The 20494-nt window shown below is 37.9% G+C and overlaps 1 protein-coding gene across 2 annotated transcripts in view; it reads right to left on the bottom strand.

Moving 5' to 3' along the window:
• Positions 1 to 423: 423 nt before the first annotated feature.
• The window catches only part of f13a1b (coagulation factor XIII, A1 polypeptide b), a 34556-nt gene continuing 14485 nt past the window's right edge, over positions 424 to 20494 (bottom strand). For both annotated transcript variants that reach the window (XM_041779718.1, XM_041779719.1), the window contains exons 2-15: positions 14714 to 14934; positions 12624 to 12812; positions 11436 to 11684; positions 11218 to 11336; positions 11039 to 11146; positions 8952 to 9126; positions 8076 to 8214; positions 7397 to 7500; positions 7138 to 7226; positions 6903 to 7056; positions 3125 to 3400; positions 2878 to 3038; positions 1799 to 1935; positions 424 to 1632 (exon numbers count right to left, since the gene is read on the bottom strand). In XM_041779718.1, coding sequence (XP_041635652.1) covers positions 1491 to 1632; positions 1799 to 1935; positions 2878 to 3038; positions 3125 to 3400; positions 6903 to 7056; positions 7138 to 7226; positions 7397 to 7500; positions 8076 to 8214; positions 8952 to 9126; positions 11039 to 11146; positions 11218 to 11336; positions 11436 to 11684; positions 12624 to 12812; positions 14714 to 14903 — 2232 coding nt within the window. In that variant the 5' untranslated portion in view covers positions 14904 to 14934 and the 3' untranslated portion in view covers positions 424 to 1490. The remainder of the gene's footprint in view (positions 1633 to 1798; positions 1936 to 2877; positions 3039 to 3124; positions 3401 to 6902; positions 7057 to 7137; positions 7227 to 7396; positions 7501 to 8075; positions 8215 to 8951; positions 9127 to 11038; positions 11147 to 11217; positions 11337 to 11435; positions 11685 to 12623; positions 12813 to 14713; positions 14935 to 20494) is intronic.

The following is a 20494-nucleotide window of genomic DNA, read 5'->3' as shown; positions in this document are numbered from 1 at the left end:
TTAATATGCTAATTCCATAAACCTGCTTTTATTATACCCAGGTAATTTTTTTATCTTCTTCCACAAACCTAAAGTGAGTCCTTGCTAAATAATTTTAAAGTAATATTTAAGTTATGGATAGCGTAAAATACCACCATATAACAAGGAATTATTTATAATTAATACATTATTAGGTAAATATCCTTTAGTATTACCATTTTTCTGAAACATAAGGTGGTAATTATCTTTTAGTAAGTTGGCATTTCACCAAGTAATAACTGTAATATCACATAAGTATTTACCTAGTAATAATGTTTTAATTATTAAGTACAAGTATCACTGTAGGCTTTATTGATCTTGCAGTAAATGTAGAAAACAGACAATTATCCTCACACACATTTAATGGAAGTCCTTTATTTGGAGAATTTTTTTAATGGTCTTGTACAAAAATTGTCAGAAACAATGTGACAGTTATAAAAAAAACAGAGAAACGGTCCTTTAGCAGAGACACTGGTACTTTAGTTTAACAGCTGCTGCTGAATGCCGGTTGTACAATTTGAAAATGAATCCAAAGCTGAATTGACTGATAAAATGTTTACTTCATCATTAACTTTGTCTCTCATATCATCATGAAAAATTAAAATGAAAGATTCTGCAGAGAAAGTGAGCTTTTTAGCCTCTTTGATATCATAGTTTGGGATTTTTTTTCAGCTGCACAATTCAATTAAAAGAAAAAATCAGCTCTTATGAATCCAAATTACACCTGACTTCAAGTGTTCATGTGAGCCTAGAAACTTGCTGAAATAGAAAATTAACGTCTCTGTGATGTCTGAAGTGTGAAATATCGACCTGGAAACAGAAAGTAAGTAAAAATCGAATGTTGAGTATCAAACTTGTAAAGCAGCAGCATTGGCTTTCTTGAAGCAGCTACATATCAGGGCTTATGTTATCTCATGCTGTGTAAATCTGCCCCTAAATGGCTGAAAATACATAAATGCAGCTTATATTTCTTCCTAGTTTAAGAATCATGTTACAAAAAGACAACCTGAAATCTGATGCATCAAAACTAATGGATGACTTTGTCAAATAAGGCCAATGGCAGTAAATTAAAATGTGATTAGTGTATAAGCACTATTTAAGGACTGACTATATTTTTTTTTAACTGAAGCATGCTTTTCACTTGAAACTAAGGAATCATGTATAAATTTCCAAATTATTCCCTTAGCATTTAATCATCATTTTCTAATGTAAAAATCCTTTAAGCTGTTTAATATTTGATACAGTATAAACACTATAATTGATTTTAATCTTGCCTTAAAAACATTAATTTTACGTCTTTAAGAGCCAGAGATCCATGTGTGTTTTTTCACCAAAAGTACGACTTCAGCAGAAACAAAAATGCTGATGCTTCACCTTATTACCTGCAACAAACCTACATGTGTAACTGTATGTTAGCTTTTTATTTTGGCTGAAGCTTAAGCATGGTGATAGATGAGGGGCATCACTGATCCTCAGGGGTCGATAGTGACAGACGCCAGCCCGTGAACCTGCCTCAGAGCGGGACAGTCCAGAGTTGCGATCACCCTGCTGCTGCCGGCCCTCTGCGGGGTGAAATACTCGACCCAGACCAGGGAGGAGCCCGCTGGGATGAGACTGAAACCAACAGGAGGGACAGAGTTAGAGGGCAGAGGGATGAGTGACTACTCTGAATCAACTTTAAGACAGCCAAACAAAAAAAAAATCAAGAAACCTTAAACATTTACATTAGAAATCCAAAATTTCACCAACTGGACTCACATTTAAACCTGCCTCCTCTCACCTGTAATACTTCAGTTTGGGCTGCATGAGTCCAGGTCCCTCCATTCGAACGTAGACACCCTCCAGGTTGAACTGAAAGGGGTTGGTAAACTCCACAGTCGCAGTCATCTCTTCGCTCACTCTTCCACCTTCTGGCACCTGCAGCATAAAAAGAAAACACACAGACACGACTGTCTATTTAGAGAAGGTTATCTTATTAAAGAAAGGAGCATTTTTAATACAACCCAAATTCCAAAAACCTTGGGACGCTGTGTTAAAAAACAGAATAAATGATTTGCAAAGCTCAAAAATGCATATTTTATCAGCAATAGAACATAAACAACATATCAGATGTTAAACTGACACATTTTACTGTTTCATGAAAAGTGTTGGGTCTTTTGAGTTTGATGGCAGCAACACATCCCAGAAAACTAGGGACAGGGCAACTAAAGACTGGACAAGTAAGCGGTACTGATGAGCATTTTGCAACTATTTTGGTTAATTGCATTTTAGAGAGGCAGAGTCTTCCAGAAGTTAAAGATGGGCAAAGGTTCACCAATCTGTGAATAATTACCTCTAAAAATTATGGAATAAATTCAGAAAAATGTTCCTCAATGTAAAGTTTTGAAGACTTAAAATATTACACCATCTACCATCAAAAATTCAGAGAATCTGGAGAAATCTCTGCGTGCAAGGGACAAGGCCAAAGCTTAACATTAGATGCTTGTGATCTTTGGGCCCTCAGGCGGCACTGCGTTAAAAACATGATTCCATCCATTTTCTATACCGCTTATCCCATAAGGGGTCGCGGGGGGCTGGAGCTTATCCCAGCTGTCATTGGGCAAGAGGCGGGGTACACCCTGGACTGGTCGCCAGTCAATCAGTTAGAGACGTATCATGCAAGAAGAAGCCATATCTGATCATGATCCAGAAATGCCGCCATCTTTTCTGGGCCTTTACTGGTTGTACTTTTAAGAACATAACCTGCCACATGTGAGGAAATTATTAGGAAAGAGATAGAAGTACATTTTGCTATGGTCTTCTCTCATGCATGTGACTGCCGGATTCATGTATGGTAGAAAAAAAAGTTTGATTCCAAACCGTGACGGTGAGTCTAGGATTGCGCAGGGGGATAACTTTCATGGTGCTGACGATCTGTCCGGTCTCTTTAACCTTCCCTGTGACAATAAAGTTGAGGTTCGCCTGCTCCACCAGCTGATTTATGTAGTGCTTCGCCTCGACTGTCAACAGCTCCCTCACACCTGTAAAGAGATGCAAAGAAATACAACATTGATGCTCTGACTTCATTTACATCTCATGTAAATAAAGAGTTAAACTTAAAGCTCACTTTGGTTGGGACCTATCTTCACAGTGGGATTCTCAAACAGGAACTCGGTGGAGGTGACTCCTGTGTAATACACCACATTCCCGCTGATGTAGGTGTCAACAACGCGGCGTTCATCACTGTGGTTTATGAACTCCAGACTCAGAGTGAAGTCTTCGCCAATGCTGACCCCCACTGTGGGCAGGACCAGGTCCACATCAGCTGGAGGAAGCTCAGACTTCTCCCGTTTGCAGCCGTATTCCTCTGCTTTCTCCAGGACGGTCCGCTCCTCTGTACTACCTGGAAATATAAATGTATACATATGTTTGAATCATAGACTATATGGAAGTAGCATAGTGATGTCACTCATTGGTTTCTATAGAAACGTGATGAAGCGTAAAGATGGTAGTGACCCTGGATATGTCTTCTCCACAAGGTACAGTGTGCCAAATTGGGAATATTGACAACATCTACCAGTCAGATTCTAGATTTCTGTGCTTACTTCTAGTGGTAATTATGGAAACCAGTGGGGTTTTTAAAAATACAAGTCTGTTATTTGGCCTATAGACATAACATATGTAGATGCCACACTGGCCAGTGGGCCGTATGTCAACGCCGCTGCCATTTTGCCAGATGCATTCCTGGGCAAGATGCTTCACTCCTGTGCTGCATGGGGCTGCACTAATAGATGCACAGAAGAGACAAGATCACATTGAATGACATTTCATGGGTAAGTTAAACACTTACGTTGTATTCGGCTAGAATAACAACACGTTCAGAGCCAATTTCCCTAACATTCTTGTTAAGTGATTAATATCGTGGTTAAGCTAGCTTTTTAACAGCATTTTGCCTAACAGTTATTTTGTTTCCAGGAGAGAAGGATGACTTGATCGCTGTCAGTGAAATAAGCTTTGATGTAAAACGCATCATAGAGAAAGATTAAAATATCCAAATAAACAATGTAACTGTATAGATAAAGATTATTATTATAATTATTATTACATTATAAGATATATTATACTGTATAGTAAATTTACCGTGGCATGTTATCATGTAAGTAATTTACCAAAATTTTCTATGTGCATGTATGTGTCATTTAAGTTCCAAAAAGCAAGAAACACTGATACACCTCCAGTTGAAGTATATAATACACAAATCCAAGATGAAACAGTCTATAGAAAGGGCCATCCCTATGTATGAAGGAAAGACTTATTCTACATTACTTAAACTTTCATAAACAGATGATTAAACACTGATTTAGACAAGTTGACTTAGAAATATTATATTTCATTTATGCCAAATTTGTTCTGCCAAATGCTTCTATGCTCAACAGTGTTCACTATACCTTTCCCCCTCTGCCTATCAAAAACAGCCAGAGGTTAAGTTGAGGCAGGCCTTAAGCCTCCTGACCAACAGCTCCTCCACAACATGACCACTGGTCAACTCAGCCATGCCCCTAATTATGAAAATTCTCTGCTCTTCACTTATTAATCAAAACTGATTAGAAAAAAAATGACTACCTGTACATTTTTTCCAAATAATGATGATCTCCAGGATACAAAAACAAATCTGTGTAGCAGAGCGTAAACATGTTTATTTCTGCTGTTAAAATGAGCATGATATAAGAGGACCTAATGGGGATCCTTGGTTTTTGGAGCCAGCCTCTAGTTGACACTCAATGAACTGCACATTGATTATTAATCAAATTAAATTTAGTTACTTGAGTTACTATGAATCCTCTTAATACCTATAAAATGGGAGCACTGAGAAAAGAAAATCAAGTGTCTTTTTTAATATGTGCTCAGGCGACACTCACTGTTTCAGGTGGATGACACATTAGCCTGAGTCCACGGAAGAGGGAAGCAAAAAATGATCAAGCAGTTCAAATAAGGACATCTTCAATCCACTACTTTAGCTCTGTTGCACAAAAGGAAAAGAAAGTGACTAACTGGGCAATATGTAGATTAAAATGAAGTATTTCTTTGACCTGAAATCCGAGTAATAATACCAGTTTAACACATCATGCAAACATTGAAGCACCATTTTTTCTAGAATAGATTGCAAAAAAAAAAACCCTAATTTTCTTATTTTTGTAATATATGTTTTTTTTCTTTTGACTAAAATATATTGATTTCCTTCAATGCAAAACTCACATTGTGTCTGCAGTATGAGTCAAAATCATTACAGTTAGATGCTTTTTTCAATATTGTTCAGCCCTAATTGTCATGCTGATTGCTAACAAGGCTGTAAACACATTGATTAATGCATCATCTAATTTCATCCTAACATAAAGGCCTGCCCCAGGAAAGCACAGTGTATGTTTATTTTATCTAACATTGTGTTGGTTATAATAAAGAATGATTCATTGCTTGTGTTTTTAGAAAAATGTAAAACATGTAGCACTTCAAAAAAGTAAATGCATATTAAATCGCAATCACAACATTGCTTTAGATATTCTCCTAAATAATTCAGTTCTATATATTACAGGAAGATGTAAACTATGCCCAGGTCAGAAACAACTCTCTACTGCCGTTAACTCCACATAAAATCTTTCCAGATACCTGCAAAGGCAGCAACACAAAGCTAGAAGCTAGAGACCCCTGGAGGCTGAGTGACTGCACGAGGCCTACCAAGCAGCCAAAGCTTGATTTTCAATCCCAGCAACAGGAAAGCAGAGATAAACAGGCTTGTTGCCGCATATATTGTGGAGGAAATGTTACCTACTGTGGCCTTGTTCTTGGCATATTTTTCTGTGAGGCGTTTTGCTGTCACCTTTTGTGTATTAAAGAGCAGAAAGAATATATCTTGTGTAAGTCCTCCTTTTTAGTATACTAATGTATACAGAATTACCAGGAGGCACCGACTGTCTTTTGTTGACTTTATTAGCATGAGTCGACAAACTTTTCATGGATCACACACTGAGTCCTGTCATGTAACATCACCTTATGCTTTTCACTAGATAAAACAATGCCATTATATCATATAAAAGGTTTGGTATTGTGGTATTATATTTTTCAATCACTTTTATCTGTGATTAAACTAAGTAATATAACTCATTGCTTTTTTTAGAAAGAAACCAGTAATGTGTCATGGATTACATTTTTGTGTAACTACTCCAACACTGACTCTAACTACCTTACTTGTGGACACCAAAATGTGCAGAATTTCTTGGTGTCCGCCTTTTCTTAGCCACAGAGTACCAACATGCCTTCAACTTGAAGTAAATAAAATCATTCTCACCACATCCATAACTAATTTGTGGAAAAAGCAGGACAAGAAATGACCAATAATTTTTGCTCCATTTCTGAGGTCAAGCTCTGGCCTAAACCAGACCAGGATGATGAAAACTGTGGCAAAAGTTCTACACATCCAAAGACTTTGCCAAACCCCCATCACAGAGTAGCAATTTTCTTGTCCTGAGGTGCCAGAACTCAGCCAAATCTGACAACATTTAGCCGCAAAGTTACTCCATATCCTACATTAAAAACATGTTGACTCAACACTGACTTGATTCAGCCAGTTCATCTATCATCTGTTCAGTCTATAAGATAACATTGTTCATCTTCTAGAAACTTTAACTCTTCACTTTTCACTATTTATTCTTTTCCAAGGTAAATTAATTCATATTAAACTGATTTCTATCATTCCATTTCGATTATTTAAGTCATACAAGCCGATCCTACCATTACATTTACCCACAATTTTAAAAGTGAAACTGTTTAATGCACCTTAAACTGCAGGAGATAAAATGATTCTACTGCCTTCAAAAAGCATTACAATATGGTTGCGTGAAGTCCCTGACCTTCTGGAAACTTGTACTGATCCGTGATATTACGGCGGGCCATTGTTCCAGGAGCTTTGGTCAGCACCATGCGGCCCACATGGGAATGGTTCACTTTGACCGGCTCCATGGTCCCCTCTCTGCTGCGGGAGTAAAACACCACGTCGCTGTTCACCTGCAGGGAGAAAACATATAGACTATAAACTCCAATATATTTGACCTGAATACTGTGTATAGATGTGGTTTGAAGACTCACCTCAGCGAACACAAAGGGAGCATCAAATGGGTAGCACGTGTGTCCATGTTTGATGGCCATGACTGATGCAGGACCACATCTGTACATACCTGTGCGGGGAAAAAGGACAAAATCAAATACTGATACAGCCATGATCATATTGCATTGACTTTTGTGTTAGTTGGAAAAGAAAATAGTCATCAGGGAATATCACCAACAGGAACTCGAATATCCATTTAATAATGTGAAATTTGTGTTTGTTTTTTTTATTGTTATATACCATCGCTGGTCTCCTGTGGCGTTGCATCTACAACCTGCCAGCCTCCAAAGCCTACTGGGAGATCTGGTCTGGACATGTAGCATTCATTCCAGCAATGATAGTTCCTGACAATAAAAAAAATATTTGGTAAACTATGACAGAAATACAGTCAAAAAATGTACGATTTGTTTTTACTTTACGTGCACAGTATGTAAATTCTGCCATGATCAAAACAATAAAAAAACATGAGTAGAGACATACATTTCTTGTTTTGAATTGAGAACTCTGTTTAATAAAAACTGCACTCCAGAGGGTGAATCTAGCAAACATCTCCTTCTTGATTTCACTATGTCTTTGCAGTTATCCTCTACAATAAAGACCAGCTAACTGTAGTGAATTCTGCGTAGGACATATTTATAATCAAAAACAAGGTTAATCATGATACTCATCATATCCTAACCTCTGTATCATGATGATGTCATACAGCTTTTGTGTCATGATAGTATCCTATAGGACCCTTTGTATCATGATAGATATTGTATTGTGTCACCTGTATTGTGATATGTATCATATTGTGGCCTCTGTGTCATGATTCATATTGAGACCTCTTTATTGTTATAGTTATCGTTTAGTGGTCTCTGTACATAATGGATTGTTAGGCTGTGGGAGAAGACTGGTTCTAACATAGATGATTTGTTACCAGATTGAGTCTTTGGTGCGGTTGCGGTCAATCCTGCCACTCTCTTCTAGGATGATGTCAGTTTTCAGGTTTCCGTCGTTGTCATGAGCGGAGTAGTAGTTGGTGACAACCCGGGATGGAATGCCGAGGCAGCGCAGGACTGGATGGACAAAAAATAAAGACTTAAATGGAAGGGCTGATTATCAGTCATAAACTGGAGACAAAGAAAAGCTCCGCTGGTTCATTTCATTAACTCCTAGAGACTAAGAATGAAAGGCACAGGGTATTTTGTTATCCCATGTTGTTCTTTTGTCTCAAATTTAAGCATTAGTATTAGTTCGGTTAGAGATATTTTATCCTGTGCTGCATTAATACTTATCCTTAACATATTTCATCTCTTTTCAGCTATAGCTTATGTGACAGAAGTTTGGTTGTAAGAAACTCTTCTTTTGTTACATCTCAATGGCATTGACTGTATAAAACAGGGACGACACTATAACTTTCCAAAAGTGAAGCCAAAACATAAACGCTCCCCCTACTGTCAGCCTGCTGTATAGGTCATAAGCTCCACCTCCTTCATGTTATTAGATGGGGCATAGTTCAAATTCAGAAATCCCAAAACATATTAAATGCATTGCACTTGTATTTTCATTGTTTCTTCTAAACAGATTTATTTCTCTTAGAATAGAGATATTTAGTTTAAATCAAAAGTATGTTTGGGTAATTGGAGGAGCCAATGCTTCATCCTAATCATTACATTGACTCTGGTTCTAAATGAACAAGAGAACAGCGCCCGTTACAGGGTTCTTTGGCTTCATTTTTGTACAAAAGGACGAGGTAGAGAGGCATGATCCATATCAATAAACAGTCAATTCTTGAATCCAGTTTAAGTCTCACAGGTGTTGAAGACAGCAGCGTAGACCCAGCACTGAGCGTAGCAGACGGGCATCTTGCTTCTTGAGTAGCTGAGCAGGATGTCTGTGCTGCCAGTCCAGGAAGTGGGTGCCACTCCGTAGGTGTAGTCACCGCTCCAGCTCCCGACCAGCACGCCATCATCATCACGGGAGTTCAGCTGCAGAGACATTTTAGACAATTAATTTTCAGATGCTAAATTTCCGTTTATTATGTACCAGTGTCTAGAAAGGCTACTTTTAAAGTTTACACTTCCTGTGTTGGACCTGTGTAGTTTGAGTGAGTGTACCAGACCTATTTTTAATCATTAAAGACACAAAGGTTGTTTTTTAATATAAAAACAGTGTTGTGTTATATTTTTAAACATTCAGGTTGTGCTGAGGAGAAAGAGACACATGCTGGCAGCGTTTCTGCTCCAGGTGCAGGATCAGTGCCAAGTGACCCTGACCCACCACAGCAGCATTGTTGTAATGTATTAAACTGTTTTGTACAGTGATTTGGGTTCAGGAGTTTGTTTTAAAACATATTTGCTGCTACACAGGTGGAGCAGCTTGGCTCTCTAGGACAGGTGTGTAGAGCTTAAAAAAATCTCAGAATGTCCACAAAATGGCTCTCGTTTATCAAACAAGCATACCGCAGAAATTTTGGTGTTGCGTTACCAATCTAGATGTAAGCAAACGATGCTTTTAAAACTGCTTTCAGCTCACTCACTATCTGTGGGTGTTAGATTAGAAACAGCATTTAAAATGCATTTAACATTAAACCAAACTCTTGACAAACTATGACAGCAATATTGCTTTGTTTTCAGCTGATTTTCTCATTATTTATTGTATTTAATTGGCAAAAATAAAACAGACAGGCTGCCTTCAGTAATTATCTAAGTTCCATTGAACACCGTTATATCACTTGCAAAATATGATGGGAGATTTAAGCAGATTTAACTCTATAAACCCCGAGTATGTTTAGGAGCTGACCATAAATGAACACAAATAAATAACTTTACAATTAGAGCATTTTCAATTGGCATGTCTGGAGACTTAAATAATCAATCTAATCTGCTACTGTATGCGTAATGGACGCACGGCTGAAGGCTATAAGAGCCAGGAGCTCATCCAGTGCTCGAAAATGTAAGAATTACAGCCGATATGTTTGGCAAGACATCTATTTAGACTAAAAATATAATTGATTACAAACACTTGATTTGTTTAAGTGGCTACCAGACATTTCAGAATTCTGTAATCTCTTTATACGTCTTATGAACAGTCAGAAGAGAGAAGTTTATCTGCACCATATCAGTGTCTGACACTTGTATTAGCTTATTGTGATCTGAACAAAAAGAATTAAAATAATGTAATTTACAAGTTGTATATCAGGGATGTATGCATTAAATATTCTAACATCAGCTGGAGTTTTGGTTATCCAACAATACTGTTAACTGCAGTGCTGATTTCCTTCCTCCTTCTAAATGTGGTGTTTCTGATTCACTTTAATGCAACCTCTCAGGCTGAAAAGCAAATTTCCTTCACTGTTCTGACCTGAAAGTTGACATCCTAATAAGGGGAGTGGGTTTCTTTGCCTTATTACATATCTCCAAGTAAAAACTCCTGGGGCAAGGCCAGCTGAACTCTGAATATACATAGGGGTGTGTTATTTAAATTGCAGTTGTTTTCTGCTGTCTCATTTATCAACACTCACTCATTTGTATGCCATAATTGGCCACATTTCATAAATCACACATGGACCTTGTCCTAAGGTCATTTTTACCCCTAAATCTGTACTGGTTCCTACACAAGTTTTATAAATGAGAGCCAGTGAGTTGATGATGCAGCTATTTTCATACTCATTTAAAAGCCGATGAAAGAAAGGATTTCAAACAGAAACCACTCTGTATCATGTTAAAGTGCGATGTATTGAAAATAAAACTGAGTTAGTACCATAATGTATTGGCCATATTGTCTGTTTTACTGTAAAATAGTGCTTTGCATGTGCTGACTCCCAAAATAAATCCATGTCTTATGTTTCTGTAAATAGTTTCCATGAGTTTTCAACGACACATTAGAATGTCTTCTCACCATGGCAGAGGCCTTTCTGGCCACCTTGATGGGGTCTCCTCTGTTGGTGATGGGCATCTCAGCACGGTCCATGATGTACAGACAGGCATCCAGGACTCCATAGTTAAACTATTAAAGAGAAAACTGTTCAGAGAAATTCATCCAGTAAATTTAGCATCCCTTGATAATTCTTATACTACCTGTCCATAGTTCCAGTTCCTCTCAGCGATGTCGTCAAATGCACCATGATAGATGATCCCTATCTCATTCAACACACACTCCTGCCTCTCAACTTCATCATCCAGGAACACGGCGTCATCTGAGGAAAGAGAGGCAAGTCAGAACAACACAAAAGACAAAACCCCAACCAAATGCACCCCATCAGTTGATGGAAATTTGAAAAAGAACTCAAACAAACCTTTCACCCAGGGATTAAAGAGGATGTAGAGGTCCCGGCTGTCGTCCCGTCTCGTCCTGCGTATGCCAAAGGGCGTCATCACGGCAACATACATGTGGTACTTTCCAACGACGCAGTTTGCTGTAGGGGTGATGCCAATGGTGACCGTGTTGCCTGAGTTGTTTGTGATGCGGCCCTCCCAGGTGGTCAGACGCTCCTTATTGGGGAAGACAGGAATATAGGTGCCCTTGCTGTAATGAGGGCTGGTACCTGAATTAAAACATGCAGTCATGATTAATTAATTTTTGTAATGTATAGTATTTTTTATTGCTATTTATTCATGGTGTTCAGTTTGGTCACTTACACGCTTAGTGTAACAAATGAAATGTAACAACATAATAAAACATATAAATCAAAGTTCTGTCATTATCAACATCTCTGTGATAATCCCCATCAAGGACATCCAGCTTGCATGTAGAATAATGACAAAACAAAACAAAAGCCCCCCCCCCAAAATAAATAAAAAAATAAAAAAATAAAAACAAAGAAAAAGATATTTGATATTTTTGATCAGGTCTGATCCTGGTGAAAAAATTAATGCAAGAAAAATTTGGAAAAAATATCAATATATATGGTTTTTATTTTTATCTATGTATGCTACCATTTCTGGTCACAAACACCCTGAATATGATGATTTCTTTTACACCAACTGAGGGTTAAGTGTTAATATACTAACCTGTGCTTAGTGAGGGAGGAAATCAAAAGACAAGCTCACATTCTGCATGACAAAATGTTTACAATTTACAAAAAATGCCTAATTTTTGTTAAACAACTGCAAACTGCATAGGCAAATGAAAGCAAGAGTAGGGTAACTGAAACCTGGTACAAGGAATAAGAAATCAAACAGTTTGAAAAATTCTTTGCAAATCACAAAATGGTGGAAAAAAATGGCAAAGAAAGCAGGCCTTGAACCTTGTAAATATTGTGTCTCTGTACTTTTGTGACCTGAGTCTGAGAAACGACCAACTGGCATTTTGTCCTCAGCTCCTTGTCAAGAACAAAAGTCCTTTAGCTGATATGGTAACATCCTGCTACATTTGTGTGTCTTTATGAGATAAAAATTGGCACAGGGTGAACCAAGTGAGCTAGAATGAACTGAACATAATAGAAAATATAATGTTGATCAATGAAAGATTACCGATTCCTTACCGATGACAAACTCCACAGCGAACTTGTCCGTAGCCGGATTGTACGGACGGTTGAAGTTGATTTTAACCTGGAACTCTTGTCCTCTGCGAATGATGAGGTCGACAGAGTTGAAAAGGTTGGTGTGGTGTTGTTGCTTGTTGATCTCATTCTGCCTTTTCATCATGTCTACATCGAAGATGTCGAGAAACTCTGGAGGAAAAACAATGCAACAAACACAGAATGTAATAAATACAGTTTAAATTGTGTATGCGGAGGCTACAAGAAATATTGCAAGAATCCTTTGACATAAATTAGAAGTAATATGACTTCAAAGTAATTTTACTATGACCTACTTCCTGTTGAGATTATGTACGTTGAAAAAGAACATGGCTAATTTAGGTGGTAAATTCATGTGATCAACATGGATGACATCAAACAAAGCCTATCTCCTGAAGAGTTTAGAGCGGGGGTGTCCAAACTTGTTTCATCGGGGGTCACATACAGAAATATATAAGGACGGTGGGGCCACTTACATATACCTCACCTTGATATTAAAGTTTGTAAAATCAATCTAATGTAGGTTAAGATATGCTCAGTGATTGGGCATGCTTAACTGGCTAGTTGATGGCTGACGAAGGCCAATAGAAAATCATTTTGAGGATTTTGGGGTGGCCAATCAGATTTCACGGGCCCTGGTCGGCTCTGGCTACCGCTGGCTCCAGCTTGGAATGTCATTGGTGCTGCTTTGCTGCTGTAATCAACAAGGGCATTATAAATCATATCTTTATTGTTATGTTGTGAAAAAAAATTCAAAAAAACTTGTCAAAATGTTTGTATACAGCATTAGCATGGTAGCACTGCCTTGTACTGAAACTAAGAGTAATAATACAGTCTAGCACAAGCTTCATGCTCTGTTGAGGTCCATATTTCATTTAATTTAAACAATTTTTGGTGGGCCAATCAAAAATGGGCAGCTGGCCATAGTTTGGACACCCCTGCTTTAGAGCTACCGGAAACTATGCAGGGAAATCAGCAGTATGGAAGGATTTTGAGTTTGTCATCACTGCAGGTAATTAAGAAGTTAAAACAAAGGGAACTGTAGAAGCTGAGCAACATAAACACCGATGCAACGGGCGGGAGGAGGACCTCGGCCTGGGCCAAGCACAATGGCATGGATCTGTAGGGCCGGCAAGAACACCATCTCACTTCTTTGTAGCTGGGTGTTCATGCTTGGGATGTCCTGCCTAATCGGCAGCAGAAGTGTGGGAAGAGTAATTGATGAGAGGGGGACTGGACTGAACTTTCCACAGTAAACATTTTTGTCTTTCTTTGGGACTACTCCAAAAAAACCCTATGATGGTTGGATTTTATTGTTTTAGCGGAGGTTACAGTTGAGATCATCAGTTTGTGAGAGTTTTAAGGTGGTGTCTGATTAAGGAAGCACTGGTTAGTAACTTATGTGGATGACTTGTCAGTGTCAGAGGAGGATTGTCTTTGGCTGTTGTAAACTGATAACTTATGGTAGCAGCTAATTTGCTAATGGGCTAACTTAGAGCTAACTGTCCTAATGTTAAGCTAAGTGCTGCTGTTTTATTTATGTGGTAAACATAGGTGTATATTGTGCATCTGACTGTATGTGTGTAAGGAACAGCACACAATTTTCATTATGTTTGTTTAAATACTTTCACAGAGACAATTAAAATAATGTCTTCCTCTGTCATTTACAAAGTCTGGTCATGTGAACTTGACTTGAAGCCATACCACAGTGTTTCTGTTTTTATATATAGCATCACTGTTAAATGCAGGCCATTTGTCACATATGGCTATCTAAAGCAAATGTGCAGTAGTTGCTCTGAAAGGCTGGAATTCTTGTGGACTGCCAGCCATTTTGGCCAGAGACAAAAAGTCTTGTGGAAACAAGAATCGGTGTATGAATGGGAGGTACTCCCATATACATATAACTCTGTATAACTCTTTTTATTTTTTATATAACTCCATTATATTCATTCAAATTAAAAGACATCAAACTTTACTACATTTTGTTTATATCTTGAAATTAAAACCTTAAAATGTCTGTTTGTGTGCCTTTGATTTATAGTGTTTATCCTCACCAGTCAAAGGTGGAAATCCTCTTGGTCCTGGCAAACCAAAGGGCTCAAACTCCGGTATATCTGCGGTAGAATCGGTGTTGGAGCTGTCGATGGGATCTGCAGAGCGTCCGCGGCTCGTCACTTTAGGTGGGGGTCCGGAGGGAACTGGGGGGGCTGAATCGGGCGCCACGGTGGTTGTTTGATCAGACATTATAGCTCAGGATGAATGATCCAATGATGGACTGGAAGAGCAAAGTAGAGGCAAACACATTTATTACTCTTAATTACTTTTTTCATTTTTGATGGATGAGTTTTTCTTTATTTATTTGGAACATGTTTGAAATTACTCAGACAGTGAACTTCATATCAAAAGCAGAGTACAGTTTCTAGAAGATGCAGTCAATCACTTCGTAGTGGGAGAGCTGATTTCAAACTCATTTGTGAAAACTGGAAACAACCCATGAGTGTGCTTTGGTGTTTGTTTCCTTGCCCTTTTATCGTTAAGGAAAAAATATGTTGGAGGGAAAGGGAAAGAAAACATTTAAGCTGGTTGGTGTTGAAGCACACATGGAAGTGGTTTGTTTGTGTGTTTCTGTGTGTGCTGAAGGAGTTTACAGTCACTCCTCTTCCTGTAAATACTGTTAAAGAAAGATACTTTTATGGCTTGATTTTTTTTCATCTCACAAATATCCTGTTTGTTTTTGTGGTCACATGGGTAGACACAATGAAATATAAATTAAGCTCATAAAGAGTCAGAGCTTAAATATGACGCAGTCACCACTGTACGCCATAGAGGGAAACCACAGTGAAGTCTGTCTGTGATGAATTAAAGTGAAAACATGTAATTATTAAAGCCATAACAAACAAATGCCAAGCTTTCAAAACATTACACAAGAGCATTGCTAAGCCTCTGCCTTAGGTTGTCTCTCTGGGCTGTCCTTGTGAAAGGGATATCTCAATAACGCTTTTAGATATTTTTGTCAAACTTTGCATAAATGCCCACTCTGACAGGAGGAACTGATTCGATTTTGGAGGTCGTAGGCCAATGCTCCAGTTTTTTTTCAGCTTCAAGTTCATCACTGCAATGATGATGATGCATGTGAATGCAATATCTTAAGGGTAGGGTATTTTCTAATTGTGTTACTGTATATTTAATGCAGCTAAAAAAAACCATATTGGTACAGTATTTTTAAAGTAGGATACCTAAAGTGGATTACTGATGATAATATCTGCAGCTTTAGCATCATAACTTCAGCAAACTTGCCTGTGCTATTGTAGCTACTTAAGCTGCATTTAGAACAGCTGCATAGCTAAATTAACTTAAGCAGTTGAAGCATAGGCTAACAAAGCCTCATTTGCTTAATCTGTAGCAAAGTGAGCTTAAGCAAACATAACTGATGCTAACATGGCCAGTTCACTATGTAGGTAATGTAGCTACATAGGTAACATGACTACTTTAGCCTTAGCAAACACAGCATAACTTAATGCAGCTTTTTTAGCTTAAGCCATAACTACATTAGCTATGTAGCTAATTTACATAAATAGAATATGGGTAAATGAGATTTGCAAAACTGGAAAATGCTTACAGTCTTTAGCTATGTTATCAATGTAGTTTATGTAGCTTAGGTAGCTTTAGTCTAAGCTAAGTTAGCTGGGTTAGAGTGTTTCCATGGAGAACAAGCTTTTTTCAGTAATCAGTCCGTTTACTTGGATTTATCAATTTTTTAAATCAGGCTTTGCAGGGCAGGTTTTTTACTTGAACCAAAAGTTTAATCTAATCCTATTTTGAAAGTTTTAGCATTCATTTCTTTCCAGACAGAGGTGGCATCACAGTAGTGGTTGAAAAGTTTCTTGGAGCAGCAATCTGCTGCTGGATTGTCTTTCTTTCTTTGGGTTACTGAAAAAAAAATAAAGGTTTAACCCCTTAAAGCCTGTTGTATCATTTTTGATACATACTTTTATGATACCTCTATCTAATCAATACGATCAATAAATTACAAAGAAATCTGAATACAATCTGATAAAAATTCCCTCAAGTGGATTATCAGCTACCAAAAACACCTAACGTATCAAATGAGATACCAAAAATATATATGTTAAATTTTATGATAATTTGTTTTTTTTCGAATTTCAGAAGAAAGTTAAATAAACATGTCAGTTCCTAAAAATGAGAATTTTCTGGCTATAATTTGCGTTTTCAGGCTTTAAGGGGTTAAAATTTTTGTTTGTGTTTTTGCCTCTTCATGGATGAGTAAATATTGCATTTTTGACACTTTAAGAAAACTGAAGACTGTCTCAGAAAAACAACAAATCTATTTTTAAGAAAGAAGAATAATCATTCTGTTATCAAAGAAAGCCAAAGTGGGAAAGGTCATATCCAGTGTTTGACGTTGGCCCTGTGAAATCCGATTGGCCACCTCAAATACCAACCCAAAATCCTGGCCTTTGATTGGCTGTTTGTCCGTCAGACTGGAACTTGAGTTAAACAGAGTTTTGGACCATGCTGTGTCTAAGCGCCTATCTCAGATGTAGAAAAATGAAGCCTGTGTAGAAAGATGCAGTTCCTCGTGAGTCCACTTGAAGTTGGCTGCAAAAACTACAGAAACCTAATACAAGCCATTCACAAAGGCTTCAAAAGTGCTCTTCAGAAACCAACAAGTGACATCACTGACTCTACGTCCATATTTATAATGAATCTAAGGTTGTATTGTGCAGCTAATTACTTTTGAATGCAGAACATTTCTTTTGTTTTATTTTTCCCCCATCCCTTTTTGTTTAAATCTGACTGAAGGCTAAAAAAAGTCATGTGTAAATATTTAAAACCTTTTAATATGAATATTTAGTTTATAATTTTATAATATTTTCATCAACTTTAACATTATTCTTTCTTGAACACTTTGAACCTTGAGTTCTTAATTTTATTTCCTGTCATGCATTAAAGTTCTGACAATGAAACTTCCTGAATCCTTGACTTATTTGGAAACTATAAAACCAAAAGAATGTCACATCCACTTAAACCTCAATGCATATTCCACCTCTCCATAAGTCAGTACCTGAGTTGGGCCATGCTACTCCCCAAGAAATCTGGACACACCCCTGTAGTTTGTAGTTTGTCTTACTAGTTATGATAAGGATTGCAGAAATAAAGAATCAGTGATGTGAGCTTCATTTCACAGATGCTGTTTGTGGCAGTGGTGGGTGTTGTTAATTTTAAATGATCATAAAAGAATAAGACTCCCTCTACAAGTCATTTCCAGTCATTTCTAACCAAATATATAAAACACCATGAATAGTCTATAAAGGTAAAAATATTAAAGCAAATTGGAGTCGGAAACAAAAACTTAAAGGACTACTTGCAGGTTTGAACCTGGTTGTAGGTGAGAAACATCAAACTGGTGTAAACAAGGACACCCGTTGTGCTCAGAATGACTCAGTTATTCCATTAAAACATGAAACCCCTCAGACCTCATGGGACCTCATGTAACTCTGTGGTCTGTCTGATTTAACCTTTAAGTACACAAATGCTGTTTTCATAAGATGCTTATAGCACAGGACATACAGTGTGTAGAACAAACACCTGGCTGAGAATAAGTCCCACTATTACATAACGTGGGCGTGTGCCGGAGAGGTTTGAGGCGACGTTTGGCTGCATGAGTCATCTTTAATAACACAGATGAAGCTCTGTTCTATCTCCAGCTGTGGGCATGCTCAGCTTCTGCAAAATGACCAGTGTGCAGACACACAGATGGAAGAATAGTAACAATATTTACCCAAGGGCTGTGCCGTGTTTAGTTAGTTCTGACATGACTTCACTTTTATACTGTACTTAATTCTGGATCCTTACCACATTTTACTATGGTTACTATTTTAACGGACAGTCTCTTACTACTCTTCTCTTACTATTCTGCTTGCTGATTGTTTTACCTAGACCAGATCATTGACGATATCAATGACCCTTCTGATACTGGTGCATTTTTGGATAGGCTCATTGGTTATGGTAGTAAACTGGCAAAATGACTGGTATAATGGTCAATACCATACACCACATTAACCCCCATACTACCTGTTGGGCATCAGTATTGCAACATCTCTACTCTTCAGACTGATATTATGTTACAATGTACGGCCGTCTTCGATGTACACACACTGATCACTTCAGTAGGCTCAACTGTTTACGTGCTAAGCAATGCGATAGCTATAAGCCAATCACATCACAGCAACTCATGCATTTAAGCATGTAGACATGGTAGAGATGATGTCCTGAAGTTCAAACTTGGCATCAAAATGGAAATAAAGGGGATTTAAGTAACTCTGAATGTGCAATTGTTGTTGTTGGTCTGGCAGGCTTTCATGGTTGTTATGCAGAATTCTGACCCTTCTACTGGATTATTGCCGCAGAAGTTGATGTTCGTCAGGCTATCTGCCTCAAGGTTCAGTATTGTTGTGAGTCAGATCTGCTTTTCTGCATACCTCAGAGGTAATGAGCTGGTGAACTATTTTTGCCTTCCTATCCACTTTAACCAGTCTGGCCATTCTCATCTGACCTCTGCTATCAATGAGGAATTTCAGTCTGGAGAAGGGACACCAACTGGACATTTTCTCTTTTTCAGACTAGTCTCTGTGAACTCTAGGGATGGTTGTGTGTGTGAAAATCCCAGTAAATTATCAGTTAAGTACTCAGACCAATGGGTCTGGCACCTTTAAAGTCGCTTAAATTCACCTTTCTGCCCCATTCTGATGGTCAGTTTAAACTCCAGCAGATCAGCTTGGCCTTTTCTACACGCCTTAATCTTTGCCTACACACCTTAATGCATAGGTTGCTACCCCCTGATTGGCTGATTCGCCACTGTGTTAACAAGTACTTGGACATGTGTACATAATAAAGCGGTCCTGAGAGTATATTTTAATTGAAAAACAACCTTGGGGTTTGCAGCACTTTTCCATCTCACTTTAAAGTTGCAATACGATAAGATATGGTATGATGGGTTACGATACGATACACAACATTTACTCTTTGGGGATCTCTGCCTTTGCATTTAACTGACCTACAGTGCAATGAACACCGCAGGAAAAAAAAACATGTATCTACTCAAATAATCAATTATTGATGTAAACCTCAAACAAAGATTTTTTTAGCCAAGTGGTTTTCAAACTTTCTTTGCCCAAGGCACCCCTAAGATTAAGACAAAATCTAAAGGCCAAAATAACCTCTTTAAAATACCTTTGGTTGAGTTGCAGTTATAACAAAATCCCTGCACAAAAGTTGACAACTTTATCTAGCATATAGCAATGAAATAAAAGACACTTCTAACCTGCAGTGCAAGTACTTTTTTTTCTTTGCTCCAAATCACAAATTGTAAGTCTATGACAGAGCATAAAGCCTATAGTTTAAAATCCTCTAAGGAATGCTGGTAGCTACTTTAGATTAAAAGATGATAAAGATTATAGCCCAGAAAGGATCAGGTGTGGTAAAGTCATGCTTGTGCCATGTTTGGGGAAGTATTCAGACTGTTTACAGGAAATTAACAGCTCATGATAACTCCAAATCAAGACAAGGCGACAAAAAAATCAAAGACACAGTGTTGGGTGGGGGTAATTCTGTCTGATGCATGAACCTGATGGCGGTTTATGAAGGTTAATAGTGAGCCTACAGCTCATTATTCATGAAAGAGTCAGAAAGCAACTTGCTATTGAGGCTTTAAGATAATACAATGAAATAGTGCATTAAGAGGTTCAACAGAACTTAGCGCAGAATAATTTAGTAGCATTTAATAGGTTTGTTTGCTCAACTCCATTTTACCA

This window comes from Cheilinus undulatus, linkage group 22, assembly GCF_018320785.1.
Source record: "Cheilinus undulatus linkage group 22, ASM1832078v1, whole genome shotgun sequence".
In the NCBI taxonomy this organism is placed as follows: domain Eukaryota; kingdom Metazoa; phylum Chordata; class Actinopteri; order Labriformes; family Labridae; genus Cheilinus; species Cheilinus undulatus.
The sequence above is the reverse complement of the archived record's forward strand: the minus strand, read 5'-3'. Positions and strand labels throughout refer to the sequence as shown.